General features: G+C 42.6%; 1 protein-coding gene across 1 annotated transcript in view; it reads left to right on the top strand.

Annotated features, from left to right (window-relative positions):
- Positions 1 to 20,476, top strand: part of epb41a (erythrocyte membrane protein band 4.1a) — a gene marked incomplete at both ends in the record, with an annotated part of 35,587 nt that extends 15,111 nt beyond the window's left edge. The window contains 9 exons of the mRNA XM_079258561.1: positions 1,821 to 2,065; positions 2,342 to 2,404; positions 3,667 to 3,711; positions 4,754 to 4,816; positions 7,006 to 7,176; positions 12,272 to 12,400; positions 16,858 to 16,959; positions 17,112 to 17,192; positions 20,378 to 20,476. Of these exons, the coding sequence (XP_079114687.1) occupies positions 1,821 to 2,065; positions 2,342 to 2,404; positions 3,667 to 3,711; positions 4,754 to 4,816; positions 7,006 to 7,176; positions 12,272 to 12,400; positions 16,858 to 16,959; positions 17,112 to 17,192; positions 20,378 to 20,476 (998 nt within the window). The remainder of the gene's footprint in view (positions 1 to 1,820; positions 2,066 to 2,341; positions 2,405 to 3,666; positions 3,712 to 4,753; positions 4,817 to 7,005; positions 7,177 to 12,271; positions 12,401 to 16,857; positions 16,960 to 17,111; positions 17,193 to 20,377) is intronic.
- Positions 20,477 to 21,022: the final 546 nt, after the last annotated feature.

Here is a 21,022-nt window from a genome sequence, read left to right as displayed (position 1 = left end):
ACGTTGTGGGTCAGTGGAAGGAATACTTCGAAAACATCCTCAATCCTACCAACACGTCTTCCGATGAGGGAGCAGAGCTGGTGGACTCAGGGGTGGACTCTCCTATCTCTGGGGCTGAAGTCGCTGAGGTGGTCAAAAAGCTCCTTGGCGGCAAGGCCCCGGGGGTGGATGAGATCCGCCCGGAGTTCCTTAAGGCTCTGGATGCTATGGGGCTGTCCTGGCTGACACGCCTCTGCAGCATCACGTGGACATCAGGAACAGTGCCTCTGGACTGGCAGACTGGGGTGGTCCCCCTTTTTAAGAAGGGGGACCGGAGGGTGTGTTCCAATTACAGGGGAATCACACTCCTCAGCCTCCCTGGTAAGGTCTATTCAGGGGTCCTGGAGAGGAGGGTCCGCCGGATAGTCAAATTTCGGATTGAGGAGGAGCAGTGTGGTTTTCGTCCTGGTCTCGGAACCGTGGACCAGCTCTATACCCTCTTTGGGGTCCTGGAGGGGGCATGGGAGTTTGCCCAACCAGTCTACATGTGTTTTGTGGACCTGGAGAAGGCGTTCGACCGTGTCCCCCGGTCAAATGTGGGGAGTACTGCGGGAGTATGGGGTACCGGACCCCCTTGTACGAGCTGTCCGGTCCCTGTACGACAGGTGTCAGAGCTTGGTCCGCATTGCCGGTAGTAAGTCGGATTCGTGTCCAGTGAGGGTTGGACTCCGCCAAGGCTGCCCTTTATCACCGATTCTGTTCATAACTTATATGGACAGAATTTCTAGGTGCAGCCGAGGTGTTGAGGGGATCCGACTTACTGGCCTCAGGATTGGGTCCCTGCTTTTTGCAGATGACGTGGTCCTGTTGGCTTCATCTGGTCGTGATCTCCAGCTCTCGCTTGAGCGATTCGCGGCCGAGTGTGAAGCGGCTGGGATGAGAATCAGCACCTCCAAATCTGAGACCATGGTCCTCAGCCGGAATAGGGTGGATTGTCCTCTCCGGGTCGGGAGTCAGGTCCTGCCTCAAGTGGAGGAGTTTAAATATCTCGGGGTCTTGTTCACGAGTGAGGGAAGGATGGAGCGCGAGATCGACAGACGGATCGGTGCGGCGTCTGCAGTAATGCGGACTCTGCGCCGGTCTGTCGTGGTGAAGAAGGAGCTGAGCCAGAAGGTGAAGCTCTCGATTTATCAGTCGATCTACGTTCCTACCCTCACCTATGGTCATGAGCTGTGGGTCGTGACCGAAAGAACGAGATCTCGTATACAGGCGGCTGAAATGAGTTTCCTCCGCAGGGTGGCCGGGCTCTCCCGGTGAGGAGCTCGGTCATCCGGGAGGAGATCAGAGTAGAGCCGCTGCTCCTCCGCATAGAGAGGAACCAGTTGAGGTGGCTCGGGCATCTGGTCAGGATGCCTCCTGGACCTCCCTGGTGAGGTGTTCCAGGCACGTCCCTCTGGGAGGAGACCCCGGGGAAGACCCAGGACACGCTGGAGGGATTATATCTCTTGGCTGGCCTGGGAACGCCTCGGGATCCCCCCCGCAGAGTTGGCAAATGTGGCTGGGGAGAGGGAAGTCTGGGCTTCCCTGCTTAGGCTGCTGCCCCCGCGACCTGACCCCGGATAAGCGGCAGAAGATGGATGGATGGATGGATGGATGGATGGATGGATAAATAAAGAGAGAGAAGAAAAAGAAAACACAACAACATAGAATATAGATTAGAATATAAACTTTTCAGTCACATTTGGACCAGGTTACATCCAGATCAAGGCTTTGCAGGGTTAGATAAACTTATATATGTCACACTGATGCCTTAATTATGGTTTTCTCTCTGTCCACCTCAGCAATGGTGTCTACTCCTGACAACAAATCCAGTCGTCCAGTCAGTGCCCCTGTTATGTCACCGGTGTCTCCAGGAGAGGCAATGCCATCCCCGCTGCTGCCCACACTGCCTCGCCATGACCATCACGATGGCTCTACACCCAGAAGCCAACACTACGCAGTCAGTAAGCTGGAGGTAAAGGCCGATTGTAAGCCAGAACACGCCAAGAGCCACAGCCCAAAGCCAGGGTCTACTCCGGAAATCAAGGTAACGTATTCTTAAAATTCTGGTTAATTTGGAACGTTGAGTTTTCACTCTGTTAACAGATCAATCTGAAACAACTTCACACTGATTACTTTCTACTAGAATACTTACAGAATACAAACTTCATGTTTGGAGATAAATAATGAGTTGAGATGTCCTGCATGTATAAATCAAATCAGGAATAGTAACATCAGTGGAAACTGACACACCAGGCAGGCTGTAGTCCTGTGTTTTTGTAGAAATGAATACTTAGTATGTGAGTTCTGTGTATACAACCAGACCATTGCCCGGAGAGAGAGGAGACACTCTCCATCAGTGACCGGGGGGGAGAGGAAGAACCAGGTTGGTTTTACCTGAAGGACCATCAGACAACATCTTAACACCTCTCTCCATATTTTTCTTCTTTTCATAAAATTTGATGATCATCTTTCCTCTGTCACGACATATAAAATGAATTTAGTTAAATAAATAAAGTTGTATTTTTAGCATTTTTAAAAAAAAAAAAAAAAATCCAGTTTGTTTCTCTTGTAACATTTTTATACTGACTTGACACACTTGTTGACCTTCATGGCCAAAAATGTCCACAAACAAAACCCTACTATCAAATCATCAATCATTTTTCTGCTTTCTGTTTCATTCATCACCTAAACAAGTTCAGAACTGCTTAAATGTACAAAACTTTCCGTTTTTTGGGGGATTTAAAACCATTAAATGCCAGTTTTGTTATTTGAATAGTCTCGGTTAGTATTGGTAAAAAAAAAAAAACAACTGAATTACTATCAAGCCTACTGACATGACTCACATGGTTAAACTGGAATTCAGAGGGTTGAATTCTTTAAGATGATTAATGGTTTGGTCATTTTGAGCTGGCCTGTAGTTATTTATTTCAGTTTTTTGTCCATGGATATTTTTGACAATGGAGGTCACCAGAGGGGATCAATGTGAGAACAGAAGGGTTAAACCTGCATGAAAGAGAAGAAATACAGCTAGGACAGATTGATAGGGGCTTAATGGTGTGAAATTTTCATTTGGGTATAGTGTTTTAGTGTTTTGCTGCTAATTGGGACCAGTCTCTTTAGCTTTACTCTGCTGTGGAGAAAACAGAAGATCTGCTTTGTTCAGTAAAATAAGAATAATTATTTCCGGGTGTAACGGCCTGAATGTCAGTAGGAAAAATCAGCTAGTTTAATATTTGAAGATGTACGTACTGAACTAAAGACATTTCATCTTTATAATGATCTTTTTAGAACATTTTTGTGCTTTGTTACCTATAGACAACAAAGTATACATTAAAGAAAAAACATCTTTTTATTTGTTTTTTTGTTGTTTTAGAAATTTATAAAACTTTAAACAGCTTCAAAAAGTTACAATACAGACTGATTTAGATATGAAAGTATTATTAAAGGAAAGTTTTAAATGTAAGTTTTGTCTTTTTAGACTGAAATATAATTTCTGAACTTATCAAATCTGATTCTTAAGTTTGTTTTTTCATGTTTCAGTCAGAAGTTTTAACTTTCCGTAAAATCCTCGATGCATTTTAGTTTCAATCTACTACAGATGTTGTACAAATATTTTAATGCGTCTTTCTTCTAAAGGGAAAACAGCACTCTCTGCAGGACAAAAAGATGGAAATGGTTCGAGTGAGGAAGGTTAGCGGGCTTCTTGCTGACCTCTCATTCCTGCATGGTTAATAAATCATGACTTTTTATTTCTTTTCCTGAACAATTCGTCATCATGGTGACACTCAATACTTAAGTTTGTTCAGTATATTTATGAAAGTGCAAACATGTCATCTCATCAACCTTCTGCCTTCTGTTAAAAGACAGCTTTCTTTTATATGCTCGTTTTTAATTACAATTAATACAACAACTACTAACAATAATTATAATTCTACTGTAAGTAACAGCTGGATTTAACCTACAGCTGCAGTGACCATAAAAACTGGACACTACAGTATATTATTTAATTAACTACGACAGTCCAGATTACACTTATTTGTATTTGGTGAATAGTTTTTTGGAGAGTGTAATTGTTTAAATATACCATAGTTAATATAGTATGTGTTAAAATAAAGCTAGTTTGAAGAGTTTGGTCTTTTTTTCAGGTCTTTATTCCATTTTTTTCTGTTCACACATTATTTTGAATAATTAGTTTTCTCTCAAAGTCATAATTATATTTTCAGTTTCTTTTGTTTCTATGACAACTACAAGTTTCTAAATGAAATAATGGCCTGTTTCCTGATTATTTTTATTACTGGGGTGGGATTACATATCAGCTTATGCTTCTACCCACTCCTTTTGAACGTTTTGTCATCTTTCATTTCTATGTTTTTTTGGCTTTTCTTTTCTTGTTTTGTTGTTAGATTTTATTATGTTCAAATAAACTTTTTCAATCAATCATAATAATTATGATCAAGAATAATATCAAGAATAATAATTATGACACTATGCTGTGTTGTGTGATTTTCTGTTGACCCAGTCGAGCAGTGATGATCTTCCCAGCATGCTTTGCATTTCCTGCCGTGTTCTTGGCTTTCCATGCACATCAGTATTCCTGCAACCAGCGGCTGTTTTTCCTGTTTCTTATCATACCACTGTCACGTTGCTGATGCTGTGAAGGCATTGTCACGAGGATCTGAATACAGTCTGTGTCTCTTACAACCAGCTTTTCCCTTTTCCTCATTTTCCACAGAAGAGAGCTAAGAGACTTGAGGGTGAAACTATTTATATCAGACATAGCAATTTAATGTTGGAGGTTTGTATTTCCAGTCTTAGAATATTTGCTCTGATTTTGTTTTTTCTGTCTGCATGAATATAGTGCATTTTTACTTTACATGATCAGTTTCTCTGCATGTTTCTTTCTTTCTTTTTCTTCCTTTCTTTCTTTTTCTGTCTTTCTTTCTTTCTTTTTCTTTCTGTCTGTCTTTGAAGCTTAATCCTAAAGGGTTGGCATGCACCATATTCCTGTCTGATTCTCATGCAAGTAGCTTTACATCACTTCAGTTTTTCATCTGGTGAAATGTGTGATTGGGAAACATCTCACTATAAAAACTACAGTTTCATTTGGTGCCAAAACAAGCTCATGCAAGAATATCTAAAATAAATAACATTGTTCAATGTCATTGTCAGGACACACATTACTGAAGACAGAGTTGAGATATAGATTATTATTATTATTATTATTATTATTATTATTAATAATAATGTGAGCTCTGGTCAGCTTTTCTTGGTCTAAACCCCAGTCCCCCAGAGCCACTGTCCCCAGGGTCAAAGGTGTTTCCTGCTCCAACACACAGGATTCACATGAAGAGGTCATTGTCCAGAACTTGTCCAGAAGCTGTTGTATCCAATTAATGACATCAAAAATCATTTTAATTTCAGATGTTTTCATTTATCCAAGCAGGAACCATGCGGGTTTAAAATGTTCTTTACAATCATTTTATTCAGGAAGCATAGCCAGTATCTGAGAGGTTTCATTTGTCATTAATTCAGTTTGAGATTGAAAAAAACTTTATTTTTTTCTTTCCCAACCATACATGTCTCAGTATTATCTCATCATGCTGATGTTTCTGTCCCTCACTTGTATAGTTTGATGTTCATCTCCTTAAAGGACCAGCTCAATGTGTTCATGTAGTTTCTGTTCGTTCAGTTGACTTTAGTAAAAAAGATGATGTGCTTTAGCTGTCACACGGTCATACTGTTGATATCTGCATGATAATCTGTGTAAAAGTGTTCTTACTGTAATAATACTGTAATACTGACATCATCCCTCTCCTCATGTGTCAAGTGAAAATGTGAAGATGTTTGTCCTGGCATTGAAGTTTCCCTGGGACGTTGATTTCATGTCCCTTCCATTTGTGTCTCATCCAAATGTTGAAAACCTTATTTTGATGGTATTACATGACTGTGTTTGGTTGTTGGGTTTGTTGGACTGGAGCGGCCTGTTTCTGTCAAAACCAAAGTGCTCTCTGAGGAGTGTTAAAAGAAAAATACAACGATCCATTGATGCGGTTTTTCTCAACACGAGAAACAAGTTTATAACAGTTTTATCTGTTTTTTTCCATTTCATTTATCCATGCATTGATCCATCTATCTGCATCAGCCCAATTGGAAAACCCAGATTTCCCTCTTTTCAGCCATTTCTTCCAGCCCATCCGGGGGAATCCCAAGGCATTCCCAGGCCAGCCGTTGGACTCCAGTGCATCCCAAATCTCCTCCAGGGCATCCTCCCAGGAGGCCTCTTATCCAGATATCTGATCCCTCTAATCTTGCTCCTCTGGATGTGGAGGACAAGCAGTTCTACTCTGAAGGGAGACTCCAGACATCCTGCACCTCAACACCATGGCTTCACCTTTAAATTCTGCCCATTAAAGTTATTAACAGAACTGGTGACAAAGGGCGTCCAACCCTAACTGGATAAATCTGTTATTCACCAGCTGGACTTTGGTTCTGCTAAAGCTGCCCTTCAAACATCAAAGAAGATTTTCATACTGTCACACTTCCTCTTTAACTTCCCATGTTCACATCTCTCAGTGATTATTCATCGTTTCTGAGCCACTAAACTATTGTTTTATTAGTTATCTCTAACCAAAGGAGGTAACTGACCAGAGGTAGCTAACCAACCAGCCGTAATCCTCTATGTCCCAGCTGCTTTCCAGCTCTTATCATTCCACACATGAAGAGATTTTTACATAAACTAAGTGCTAAGTGAATATACTGGTTCTTCTGGAACAGCAACAGACCATTAAGACCAGGCTGTTCCACTCCAAATAACTCATCACATGTCCGGTCTTCCTGACTTCAGTCATTGTGAAACACTGTGTTTGTCTGTTCTCATGTTGTTTCTCCTTCTGTTTACACTCAACTTGTCGTGTTATCAGTTTCCCTGTGTCGTCTTGTTCCTTTCCTCCTTTTGACATGACGTTTTCTGCAACCTTCTTTCAGGACCTGGATAAAACCCAGACGGAGATCATGCGTCATCACACGAGTATCAGTGAGCTGAAGCGGAGTTTTATGGAGTCAGTACCAGAACCTCGGCCCAGTGAGTGGGACAAACGTCTTTCCACTAACTCACCACTCCGCTCAGTCAGCATCAACGGCCAGATGCAACCAGCGGTGAGTCAAACCAGGCTGGACGAGCCCTGCAGAGCTTGTGGAAGGATGAGCTAAAACAACAGCTACATCCAGAGATGATTCAGAGCCCATTTATAAAGAACACCAAAGATCAGGGGCCTCATTTATAAAGCTGTCGCACGCACAAAACCCGGCTTACGCCAGTTATATTCAACTTTTGGGATTTTTTAAAAACACAACTTGGCGGTAAAATGCCTCTACTTCCACGCCAACTCTGACCCTGCCGTACGCACAAGATCTGGAGAAACGGGAAACTGGTGTTGGTGATGTCCATCCCGTCCACCAGATAAAATGTTTTTACATTTTACAACGTTGTGTATCAGAATTTCTACCTCACAGTTCAGAAAATTCCTCTTTGTTTGGTTTTTTTTCCCTGATGAATCGTCATGTGGGCCAACATGTGGGTTGACAAGATGCTCCCTCACATGCTCCAAATTTAGTGTTGATCCTAATTTATAAAGAGAAACAGGTTTTTTTGCACCCCATTGCGTACGCCACCTATAGTCGTCGTTGCTATGCTTTTATAAATGAGGCCCCTGATCATTAGCTGATTTTTGGAACTTTTGCATTATTGTAATTTTGATACCTAGAATACTCTAGATACCATAATGTCCATCTACATGCAGGCTGTATACCTTTTTTTATTTTATATCTGAACATGTTAAAAAAAAAAAAAACTGCATTACTTCTGGATTTTTTAAAAATTATTTATATAAAAAGACAGAAGTTGTTATTGTTTATCGGTTAATGGTAGTCTAACCTGGCGATTTCCACCACATTCTGCCACAGCTCACCACTGTCAGGTTATAACCTCTATCACTAGGCTATGATTGGTGTCAACCATGGCTGATGAGAAATTATAAAGGTATTTTAGAAATCGTACTTCTGCAGAGATAGAAAATGACATCCAAGAGGTCATCCATGGGGTCTCCTACCAGAGGGCCATACGCAGAACACCTCACCATGTGGCATCCTGACTAGATTCCCAAGCCACCCCATCTGCCTACTCTCAATGCGGGGGATCTCTCTGATTTGGGTTTTATGATTTTCATCCCAACCGCTTTACATTCAGCTGCTAATCACTACAACAATAGCTGGAGATCACGATCCAACAAAGCAAAGAGAACCACATCCATTTTCAAAAAGCAGAGATCCAATCCTAACTCCTCCGAATTGGATCCCATCAACACCTCGGCTGCGCCTAGACATGCTGTCAATCAAAGTTCTGAACAGAATCTGTGATAAATGGCAGCCTTGGCAGAGTCCAACTTCCGCTGGAAATAAATCCAAATTACTGCCAGCAATGTGTACCAAGCACTGACACTGGTCATTCAAGGACCAGACCACCCGTACTCCAAAGTCTCAGAACATCCCCCACAGGAGTCCCGGTCGCATGCCTACTCCAAGTCCACAAAGCACATTTAGACTGCTTGGCTAATTCCACTGTCCCCTCTAGGAACCTAAAGGGGGTGTAAAGGTCTTCCACTGTTCCATGTCTAGGAAAAAAAAACCACACTGCTCCTCCTCAATCTGAGATCCAACTGTCCAACAGACCCTCCTCTCCGGGACCCCTGAATAGACACTTTACCAGGAAGGCTGAGGAGTGTGATCCCCCTGTATTTGGAGGACACCCTCTGGTCCTTTTTCTTAAAGAGGGGGACCACCACCCCAGTCTTCCAGTCCAGAGGCACTGTCCCTGATGTCTAAACAATGCTGTCGGCATGTCAGCCAGGACAGTCCCACAGCATCCAGTGCTTTGAAGAACTCTGGGCAGCTCTTATCCACCCCTGGGGCCTTGCCACTGAGGATCTTTTTAACCACCTCAGTGACTTCAGCCCCAGGGACAGGACAGCCCATTACTGAGTACCCCAGCTCTTTACTGGAAGATCTGTTGGTTGGATTGAGGAGGTCTTGATTGAGTGTTGATTGAGCACTGCTTCCCCTTCCTGAGTCACCGGACGACAGTCCAGAATCTCCTTCAAGCCGTCTGGGAGTAGATCTCCATGGCCTCTCCAAACTCCTCCTATGCCTGATTTTTTGCTTCAGCGAATGCTAAACTTGCATTTTGCTTAACCTACCAATACACATCAGCTGCCTCCAGAGTCCTGTGAGCCAAAAGGTCCGGGAGGACTCCTTCTTCAGCTTGACAGCATCCTTCACTCACCCACCAATGAGTTCTGGGATTACTGCCATGACAAGCACACAGCTCTAACTGGTCGCCATAGCAATAGAGGTGCAGAACATAGTTCACGCTCAGACTCAACATCTCTAGCCTTCCTTGGGATCAGACCCAAGGGTCCCCGCCATCTGCTGCCACCCAGCTGACATTGCACCTGACTCTATGGCCTATCCCATTGGTGGTAAATCCAGAGAAGGGGGGTGCCAAGTAGCCCGACTGGGAAATACGTGGTCACCAGGCACTCACCTTCGGGAGCTCAACTCTGTGCACACCCTTAAGGGCCCTGTCCCTGTGCCTTGCTACATATGGGGGCACCAGTGACCTACATTCAGGGAAGAATACCTTTCTCCAATGTTTGTACACATCACACACAGGGTTTTTGAGCCACGCATGGTTTGCTCTATCCCCTAGAGACCTGTTTGCCATGGGTAACCCTACGAGCGCCATAAAGCCCCTGACAAAATAGCTTTACTGACCTAGACTGGGTGGGATGTGATCAGAGTCAGCAAGTTAAAATGAGGGAAATACATAAAATTGTATACTAAAACTGTTGTTAACATGGAGGAAAACCCCAGAGGGATCACTGCAAACACTTGTAAAGGTGTGTCTGCTTCTTTGTAGTGTTTTATTGTTGAAACCTTTAGTACAATACCTTCAGAATTACATGATCATTCAATAACATGCTAACATCCTTACTAGCATCCACGCCAACATCCACACTAAATCACATCCACATTAACATTTTCACTAACATCAACACCAACATCCGCGCTAACATCTATGTCAACATCTATTCTAACATCCACATTAACATCCTTACTAACATCCATGCTGAATCATTACTAACACCCTTACTACTATCCACGCTAACATCCATGCCAACATCCATGCTAACATCTACGCTGAATCCTTACTAACATCCTTACTAATATCCACGCTAACATCCACGCTAACATCCTTACCATAGACTGTATATAAAGAGATGGACGTAGCCTCTGTGACATCACCCATAGGCTTCTGAAGAGCTGAATTGAAGCTCGGTGGGCGGTGCCTACCATTGCCATCTTGGCAGCGTCATGCGCGTCGTCTCGCCCGGAAAATACAAATATGAGCAAAGAGGTGGAGCTGAGAGGGGGGCTGTGAGCGTTATGGTGAATGACTGACATCGAGCGAACTCCGAGCTTTCTGTAGCTAAGAGCTAACCGAGCTAACCCCGAGATAACAGGAGTTTACCAGCTAACGGAGGTAAGCGGGCTAAAGCTAAGTCACGTTAATCGGCTAAAAACCACGGTTGTTCTATGTTCTTCTTACTTGAAGCCGGAGATCGGGTACCTGTCAATCAAAAGGACACGCCCCGAATATGCCGAACTTCGAGATTAAATTACTTTTAAACGGGCGAGTTAGATAAAAATTCACTCCCCCCACAGTTGTCATGAAGGTAAACCTGACCTATTAAACCGAAAATGTTTTTTGTACCAGGCTGTAAACATGTTTATTTCCACTGTAAACATGTTTATTTCTGCTGTGAAGTTGGCCTTTTTAACATGGGAGTCTATGGGGATTTGCTCTGTTTTGCAGCCCCTAGTGGATGAAGGGGGAACTGCAGTTTTATGCACTTCTGCATAGGCTTCACTTTTAACTTTGATACTTACTAATATCCACGTTAACATCCACACCAACATTAACATCCACACTAGCATCCACTTTAACATCCTTACTAACATCCACACTAAATCACATCCACATTAACATTTTCACTAACATCAACACCAACATAATGGCTAACCTCCACATTAACATCCTTACTAACATCAACGCTAAAATCCTTTCTAACATCCATGCTAACATCCACACCAAAATCCACATTAACATCCTTACTAGCATCCACAATAACATTCACCCTAAATCCTTACTAACATCTTAACATCCACACTAAATCCTTGCTAATATCCCCACCAACATTCTTGTTAACATCTTCACGGCATCCATACTAACATCCATGCTAACTAAATCCTTACTAACATTCACACTAACATCCACATTAACATCCCCCCTAGTAGCCACACCAATATCCTCACCGCTGGAAGCTGGAAGTCAGACATGCTTGTCCAGACAATCTGTCCAGACGTTGACAACATGACTAAAGACCTGTAGGTCAGGTACAAAGATTTACAGAAGTCCAGATTGATCATAACAGATATAAAACAAACTCAGAATATCAATAATAAATGTATGTAAAACTGAAAAGAGCATGGCATCACAAAGAGAAACTCCCAAAGAAAACCAGAACAGTCTTACTTAGACCAGACAAGAAGAGTGTTAAATCAAATGCCAAAGGTTACTGGAGATGGACAAGACTGACTGTTCAAAACTGGGTTTTACAGAGGAAAAACGTTTCTCCTTGTGTTCACCAAAGGAAATCTGGACGAAGGTCCACTGCTCAAATGAGACTAAAACTGAACTTTTTTGTTTTACCATCAGCGTAACTTCACAAGCCTCTTCACCTCTACATGGGGTGTTCAGAGATCTAAACGCGATTTTGCTGTGGTCCTGTAATGGACTGGGGACCTGACCTGGATGAACCCTGAATCTGGACTCATAGCACCTGGGTTAGACTAGAAAATAGATGGATATGCTTACAGAGATTTATAGTCAACTTTCGACTTTACTAATGACTTCTTATCAAAATTATATTCCACAGAGACAAATACGGAACAAAGATTGTTCATCATAAATATTTTAACAGGGATCTGTGTTCCCTGAATCACCATAGAAACTCCATGATTAGCATAAACTGTCTTCAGTGTTAGAACATCAGGCTGCCATGTGTCAACTTTATGTCAACTTTTCTAGATAAAACCCTCAGTGAGTTTATTGCTATTGATCTGATTCCTGCAGTCTCCTGTGCTAAAGACCCAGACAGTCACCATCTCAGATGTCACCAACTCCCTACGAGGAACTGTGACCTACAAGGACATCCCATTAGTTCACACTGAAACCAAGACCATCACATACGAGTCTGCACAGGTGAGGGGAAGGCAAGGAGCTACACACAGAAAAAGCAATACTTGGCAAAGTATTATCCAGACCAGAGTGACACACTACCCACAGAAAGTTCAGGATAATCATTCTTTTGTACAATGTCAGAATGAACCTAAAGTCCCTTATACGCTTTACAGGTGAATGTTATTTGACTTCTGGATGAACATGCAGAACTGTTCTGTATCTTAATATTTATTCTAAAACATACTTTTCTCTAACAACCATGAATGGAGCACTAAATATTCTGATATTTTATGGGATGAATTTTTTTTAATCATTTTTATTGTTTTTATTGATGTTTTTACTTGCCTTCTTGGGCGTTATAGCAGCAGAATGATGGTCTGGCTACTGTGTTGCTTTTTCCTAATTGAAGTCAAGAAAAATGACGAGCAAAAAAAAGTTTTGTACATTTTTTTTTAGTCTACAAAAATCAGCAATATCAAAGAATTGTGAGAATCGCAATTTAAATAGAATCGGCACCCAAAAAATCGTAATTGAATGCAAACAAATCGGGGCTAAAGCATATCGTCACAGCCCAATTGGCCACCACCATCTTGTCAGTTTAAAACTGGAAACTCTGTCCGATCAGCAGAGTCCTTGTCTACTTTTAAAAGCAAGCTGAAGACTCTTCAAGGAGCACTTCCACACTTAGTTGGAAGAGTTGGAGAATTTAGCCCAGTTCTTTGCAACAAATATTATGCTAATATGCTACCAACTGCACTCCAGTTCACCAGTACCTTCCTATGATGTCCTCTACTGTTTGATTTCCTGCTTGTGTTGTTCTCACTCTCATATGTAAGTCGCTTTGGATAAAAGTGTCTGCTAAATGACTGTGGAATAGAATAGAATACAATAGAATAGAATAGAATAGAATAAAGTCCCACAGCATCTTAGCCCCCTCTTTCTCCCCCACCGTGGGAGTTGTTTCCCCCTGAGACTTGGGAGTCTCCACTCCATGGTGCAGAATGACACTGAAGCACAATTTCATTGTAACTTGTGTGCAGTGACAATAAAGTCTATTCTATTCTATTCTATTCTATTCTATTCTATGCTGGGGATGGTATAGCTCGGGTTCTCTACCAGAGACCTGGGAGCTTTGAGGGTCCTACAGTATCCTAGCTGTTCCTAGGACTGAGCTCTTCTACACGGAAATGATGTTTCTCCAGGTATCTGTTGGAGCCACATCTCCAGCGTGGGGGACATGGCCCCCTCGTCTATGGGAGGGGGTGTCACAGCTGTTATTTCATAAAAAACAAGATAATTCATCCACGGCAGGGTGGCATGAGCATGCGACTGTGTGTGTGTGTGTGTGTGTGTGTTTAAATTCCTTGTCTTGGAAACATTTTCGTACTTCCTCACCACCTTGATCAGCTATTTTATTGAAACGATCCGTTAAACCCCCCAGCAGCTACCTCCACATTTTACTGACCTGTGGTTGAATGGGTTGAATAACCCTAACCCCGCCCCGCTGCAGACAAGGCTTCTAGTGGAGTGTGAATGGACCAGATCACATAGAACAGTTTTCTTCATTTCGCCGACTATAAAACAAGAAGAAACTTCTTGCTTCTCATGAAGGATGTTACAAGCATTAAGTTTGAACCTTGTTATGTATTACATGTTGAAGCAACTTCTCGTTTCTCCTGGAGGGTGTAACAGGCTTAATACTTTACCAGAGAAATGATTGGTTGAAAGATCCAAGTGAAAACAACTTAAAAAAAAGGCTTCATAAACAAAAAAGTAAACGCTGCATATTCACTCAAGCAACGGTGTTCTGATGTCGAAGTTTCTACTATGAATATGTCTATAATTTAAATCAGCTGACCTTTTTACAATATTGTGCAAGATTAAGGTCAAATGTAATAAATAAATGAACAATATATTCCTTGATGTAATTTGTCTTCCTGCCATCACATCACTCAAACTTCCCACCTCTGTTATCTTTACTCCTGTCCGTCTCTGAAAACATCTGCCCAGAGGACAGGTGTTGCAGCAAAAAAGCTCCCCTGCTGTGAAAAGCACACCATCTCAAGGAGCTCAGTAACAGCATCTCGCCTGTAGTTTGTTTCCATTACTTACAAAACGCCTAAACTATCCTGCTGATAAATAAATAAGTATATTAAAGAGAGAGAAAACAAAAACAAACAGTAATGTTTAAATGTTCTGTATATGGTCACAAAGCTGCAATGTACTGGTGACCTGTCCAGGGTGTGGTATGGCAGACCATACTACCAGAATATGCATATACCTATAACTGACTCTGGCAGCTCTGTCTCTTTCTGGCACATACATTTTCTTTCTTATCAGCAGGGTAGTACAAGCTATTGATAAGTTCTGAATTATAATAATGAAAACACATCATCTAAAGATGAGAGGCTGTTACTGTGCTCATTAAGAGGAGGTGCAGAACACTCATTATGCAGGGGATATTTCTTGATGTTGTTGTTTCCTATATGCAGCGTGTTTTTATATATGAAGCACGTAAACCTGTCAGCCGTAATAAGTTTAAGAGTTTTAAACCAAAGCAACAAGCGAATGCTGCCAAAAATCATGTGATTGCAACCTGTGTTGCACCCAAAGCTCACAGGGATTCAAACTTGTTTTTCAGACTTTTAAAATACTTTTCAAGGTTTCAAAACTTTGTCAGGGTTTCAAGTTTAATATATACTTTCAGGGTTTCATTTTTTTTAAAGGTTTTTTTAGGTCTCATACCAGTGCTCCCATCACTATGGGTACTACTGTTATTTTCACCCTCCAGGCCTTCTCTTGTTCTTCCTTGAGGCCTTGGTACTCCTCCAGCTTCTCATGCTCCTTTTTCCTGATATTTCCATCATTGGGGATGGAAACATTGATCACTACGGCTTTCCTCTGCTGCTTATCCATGATCACTATGTCCGGTTGGTTGGCCACCACCTAGAAGTCCCAGAGGATCGTAGCTCTTTCATTCTCCACCAACTTGGGGGCAGTGTCCCACTGGGACTTGGGGGTCTCCAGTCCATATTCTGCACAGATGTTCCTGTACACTATGCCAGCTACTTGGTGATGGCGCTCCATGAGTTCTTTGCCTGCCAGTATCTTGCACCCTGCTGTGAGGTGCTGGATTGTTTCAGGGGTTTCTTTGCAGTCTGCACCTGGAGTCCAGCCTGGTATGGTAGGTCTGAGCCTGGATGACCCTGGTACACAAGGCTTGCTCTTGTACTACCATGATTAGTGCCTCTGTGCTGTCCTTCAGTCCAGCCGCCTTTAGCCATTGGTAGGATTTGTTCATTTTGGCCACTTCAACAATCTGTCGGTGGTACAGTGGTTCCTCCCATGATGGTTCCTCCATCTTGTTCTCTGGCTTTGCTATTATGTGGTGTACTTATTGCTGCATTCACAGCAACAATGTGCTTCCTCCTTGCCCTTCCTATTGGTGGTATGTATCTCCAGGATTACTGCTGTTGTACAGTATATCAGCTCATTGGTTTCAGTGATGGTTGCAGTAGAGGCTGCCCTTATTGCTGCATTCACATCAGCTAGCATCACTTATTCTCACTAGTGGGTGTCAGGGTTGACAGGTTCACGTTTTAGTCATGATCCTATCTTTCGGGTCAGTTACTCTCTCATTTTTCTCTATTGTCTCTGGGGCTTGGTATCCAATTTCTGTTAATTGACCTGACTCCCTCTTGCCATACTATTGATATGATCTTTTTCCTTGGTCTCCAACTGTGATAGCAGCTGCCATTTGCAGATATTGGAACACTGAGCTATTAATGTTAATCTACACTGTGGTATCATATGTCCAGCAACCTCTTCATCTATCCCACTCAGTAGGGTTACTAGCATAGTAGCCTTGTTCACATCTCATGTCCAGTGCCGTTTAATGTGTTCCAGTGGCCCATTTGTTCTCACAGTACTCATGTCCCTCAGACCTTGTATGACCAGGCAGCGTTTGAGCTGGAATGTATCTCTGTTCAGTTATACATGAGGTGGTTAGGCAGTAACATTAAGGAACTTGACTCAGGCCCAACTCGAAGATGTTGTTTATACATTATATATTTATATATAAATATGCTGCTAGTGAAGATTTGCTGCTGCACTGAACTTGGTTAGGTCGAGCCTACAGATGCGCAGTGATGATGCTTCACTTTAAGTATTGCTAGGTGACCATTCACCATGCAGGAGGCAAATATTCCCTTCCAGAAAGCATTTCAATATATTGCGTGTTTTCTCTGTAATCCACTTTGTATCATCGGCTCCATATGGTGACTTTGAAATGTAATTTCCACATACATAAGTGAATTTTTTTCTAAGTGGGCCGGTTTGGTTTCCTGAACGGTTTGGTTGGGCTGTCCTTCCCTATACAGTGAAATGCTTAAAATGAAGACACATAAATTCTCTCTGAGGTTGTAAAATATTAAATTAATATGTTTCTGTTCAACTCTGAAAACATCTGTCTTCTACAGCCCGTGGACACCGTGGCCGAGAGAGACTCGGGAGTCCTTCTGAGTGCCCAGACCATCACCTCTGAGACCATCAGCACCACCACCACCACCCAGATCACAAAGGTCTGAACACCTCAGTCCTAAAGGCAGAAACTATCCTAGGTTCACACACCCAGCCACGAATCTTCGCTGAAAACACTAGAAATGCATAAAAGAAAAACTGGAAGGATGTTTCCCTTCCAAGCAGGTGTTTAAGTTTGTTGTCCATTCTGCAGACGGTGAAAGGAGGGATCTCTGAGACTCGCATCGAGAAGAGAATCGTCATCACTGGAGACACTGAAATCGATCATGACAAGGTAAGGACGTGAAAAGATGATAAGATGTTCTAAAATTTCTGCAGTCAGCATCTTGTCTGACAGCTAGCACACATCTTATCCCATTAGCTTGATCCAAGACAACTGCTCACAACCCTAAAAGAAAAAGAGACATCATTTTGAAAAAATTATATTTATGGAAAAAATGTTAGTTTACACATAGAAATATGCTTGTTGATTGACTGGTACCCGATGTCCGGCTGCAAAGAAGGCAGAGTGTGGTACAACTGCCGTTTGAGGTGTTTCTTAGCTTTAGCCTGTTAGCTGGTTAGCTCCGATTAGCTCGGGGTTAGCCCAATTAGCTCTTAGCAACAGGCAGGTCAGAGTTTGATAGATGTCAATCATTCTGATACCAGAACATGCACCACTTCTTCATGTGTTGGCCTAATTTCTCCAGTAGAAAAACCTGCCAATGTAAGACATTCAGGAAAATGTTGATTTGGAGGCTAATTTGTTCCACATCTTAGGAGAACCAACAGCAGCAAATCTCCCCACTGATCAAACTGAAACCTGCTGCTTGTGAGCTACATTGATTTGGAGACCTCAGATCAGATTCTTACTTATGATTAACTCTTTAACTTTAACACAAACAAAAAAGGCCAGAGAAAGGTGTTTTTTGTATGTTTTTCTGTTTGTTTTGGACAAAAATAAACAGAATAAATGTCTTTAGCAAGTGGTTGAGATTTAAAAAAGAAGTGAATAATCACGTAACAACAGTGAAACAGTAGTGTTATAACACATACTTAACACATACTTTTACATGCCCAAGCCAACTGGTAGAGATGCCCAAACCAACTGGTAAAGATGCCTAAACCCACTGGTAGAGACGCCCAAACCAACTGGTAGAGATGCCCAAACCAACTGGTAAAGATGCCCTTACCAACTGGTAGAGATGCCTAAGCCAACTGGTAGAGATCCCTAAACCAACTGGTAGAGATGCCCAAACCAACTGGTAAAGATGCCCAAACTAACTGGTAGAGATGCCCACAACTACTGGCAGAGATGCCTAAGCCTACTGGTAGAGATCCCTAAACCAACTGGTAGAGATGCCCAAACCAACTGGTAGAGATGCCCTAACCAACTGGTAGAGATGCCTAAGCCAACTGGTAGAGATGCCCAAGCCAACTGGTAGAGATGTCCCAACTAACTGGTAGAGATGCCCAAACCAACTGGTAAAGATACCCAAGCCAACTGGTAGACATGCCAAAACCAACTGGTAGAGATGCCCAAACTAACTGGTAGAGATGACCACAACTACTGGCAGAGATGCCTAAGCCTACTGGTAGAGATCCCTAAACCAACTGGTAGAGATGCCCAAACCAACTGGTAGACATGCCCTAACCAACTGGTAGAGATGCCTAAGCCAACTGGTAGAGATGCCCAAGCCAACTGGTAGAGATGCCCACACCTACTGGTAGAGATGCCTGAGCCAACTGGTAGAGATGCCCTTACCAACTGGTAGAGATGCCGAAACCAACTGGTAAAGATGCCCAAACCCACTGGTAGAGATGCCCAAACTTACTGGTAGAGATGTCCAAACCAACTGGTAAAGATACCCAAGCCAACTGGTACAGATGCCCAAACCAACAGGTAGAGATGCCCAAGCACACTGGTAGAGATGCCCACACCGACTGGTAGAGATGCCCACACCTACTGGTAGAGATGCCTGAGCCAACTGGTAGAGATGCCCTTACCAACTGGTAGAGATGCCGAAACCAACTGGTAAAGATGCCCAAACCCACTGGTAGAGATGCCCAAACTTACTGGTAGAGATGTCCAAACCAACTGGTAAAGATACCCAAGCCAACTGGTAGACATGCCAAAACCAACTGGTAGAGATGCCCAAACCAACAGGTAGAGATGCCCACACCTACTGGTAGAGATGCCTAAGCCAACTGGTAGAGATGCCCAAGCCAACTGGTAGAGATGGCCAAACTAACTGGTAGAGATGCCCAAAACAACTGGTAGAGATGCCTAAGCTAACTGGTAGAGATGCCCAAACCAACTGGTAGAGATGCCTGAGCCAACTGGTAGAGATGCCTAAGCCAACTGGTAGAGATGCCTAAGCCAACTGGTAAAGATGCCCAAGCCAACTGGTAGAGATGGCCAAACTAACTGGTAGAGATGCCCAAACCAACTGGTAGAGATGCCTAAGCTAACTGGTAGAGATGCCCAAAACAACTGGTAGAGATGCCTAAGCTAACTGGTAGAGATGCCCAAACCAACTGGTAGAGATGCCTAAACTAACTGGTAGAGATGCCCACACCTACTGGTAGAGATGCCCACACCTACTGGTAGAGATGCCTAAGCCAACTGGTAGAGATGCCTGAGCCAACTGGTAGAGATGCCTAAGCCAACTGGTAGAGATGCCCACACCTACTGGTAGAGATGCCTAAGCCAACTGGTAGAGATGCCTAAGCCAACTGGTAAAGATGCCCAAGCCAACTGGTAGAGATGGCCAAACTAACTGGTAGAGATGCCCAAACCAACTGGTAGAGATGCCTAAGCTAACTGGTAGAGATGCCCAAAACAACTGGTAGAGATGCCTAAGCTAACTGGTAGAGATGCCCAAACCAACTGGTAGAGATGCCTAAACTAACTGGTAGAGATGCCCACACCTACTGGTAGAGATGCCCAAACCAACTGGTAGAGATGCCGAAACCAACTGGTAGAGATGCCCACACCTACTGGACCTTAAAGGGTAAAAGTAAGTTGTGAGAGATGGGATGGACTGTTTATTGCTATAAAAACAAGAATTCATTTTTTAAACTGGATTGTAAAATGAACCGAGAGCCAGGGAAGAGATAAAAGCGCTGGGGTGATATGATCTGCATGTGCACATTAAAAGAGAGGCTGCAGCGCTTTGGACTAACTAAAGACAAGAAAGTGAAGGTCTGAGACACATTTAAAATGAAGCGCATTACAATAATCAAAGTCTTAAAGTGATATATATTTTAAAAAAATGTTTTTGTGAGGAAAGGTTGAAGCAGAAATATCTGCAGAATGATCAAACTTTCATGGCAAAGAAACTGCAGATTTTTCACTTCTATAAAACTTGAGGCCAGAGAAGCAGCTTGAGCAGGTTTGGGGTGGACTTGAGAATAAAAAGGATTATATTTACTTTGAGAGGGAAATCTGATGACCATGACTTTGACTTTGTCCTTCAGGCTTTGGCTCAGGCCATTAAAGAGGCTAAAGAGCAGCATCCAGACATGTCTGTCACCAAAGTGGTTGTTCACCAGGAAACAGAGATCACACCAGAGTAACAAGGTGAGTAACCTCTTCAGCATCTGTTATCAACCAACTTCTGATCTGATGATTATAAGATTTTTTAGGACTGATGGACATCATTGGACTTTAACTGTTGCAGTGGATTAATCCTTAGAGTTTAAAGCTTAAAGCTCCGGACACTAATGCTCATACAAACGTTTCCCAATCCAGGTCCTCAGGACCCCCTGCCAGCACCTTCTAGGCATGTTCCTCCTCCAAAACACCTGAGTTAGATCAATGAACTCCAAGCTCTTTATTACATTCAGGTGTGTTAAAGTTAGGGTTACCTGGAAAACATGCAGGACAGGTCCTGAGCATAGACGTATATCAATTAATTTATCAATATAGAGACACAGTTGTACAAAGTCTGAAAATATTGTATCAGAATTTTACATTTAAAAATTAACAATGGAACGTGAAGAAAAACAGAAAGAAAAAAAGAGACGTTATATGAATATAACCACATAAAACAAAATAACTCAACCATGGGTGATGGTAGGAACATAGATCTACTAGTAAATCTATCTAGACATTAACTCTAA

Source organism: Telmatherina bonti (genome assembly GCF_933228915.1).
Source record: "Telmatherina bonti genome assembly, chromosome: 19".
In the NCBI taxonomy this organism is placed as follows: Eukaryota; Metazoa; Chordata; class Actinopteri; order Atheriniformes; family Telmatherinidae; genus Telmatherina; species Telmatherina bonti.
The sequence above is the reverse complement of the archived record's forward strand: the minus strand, read 5'-3'. Positions and strand labels throughout refer to the sequence as shown.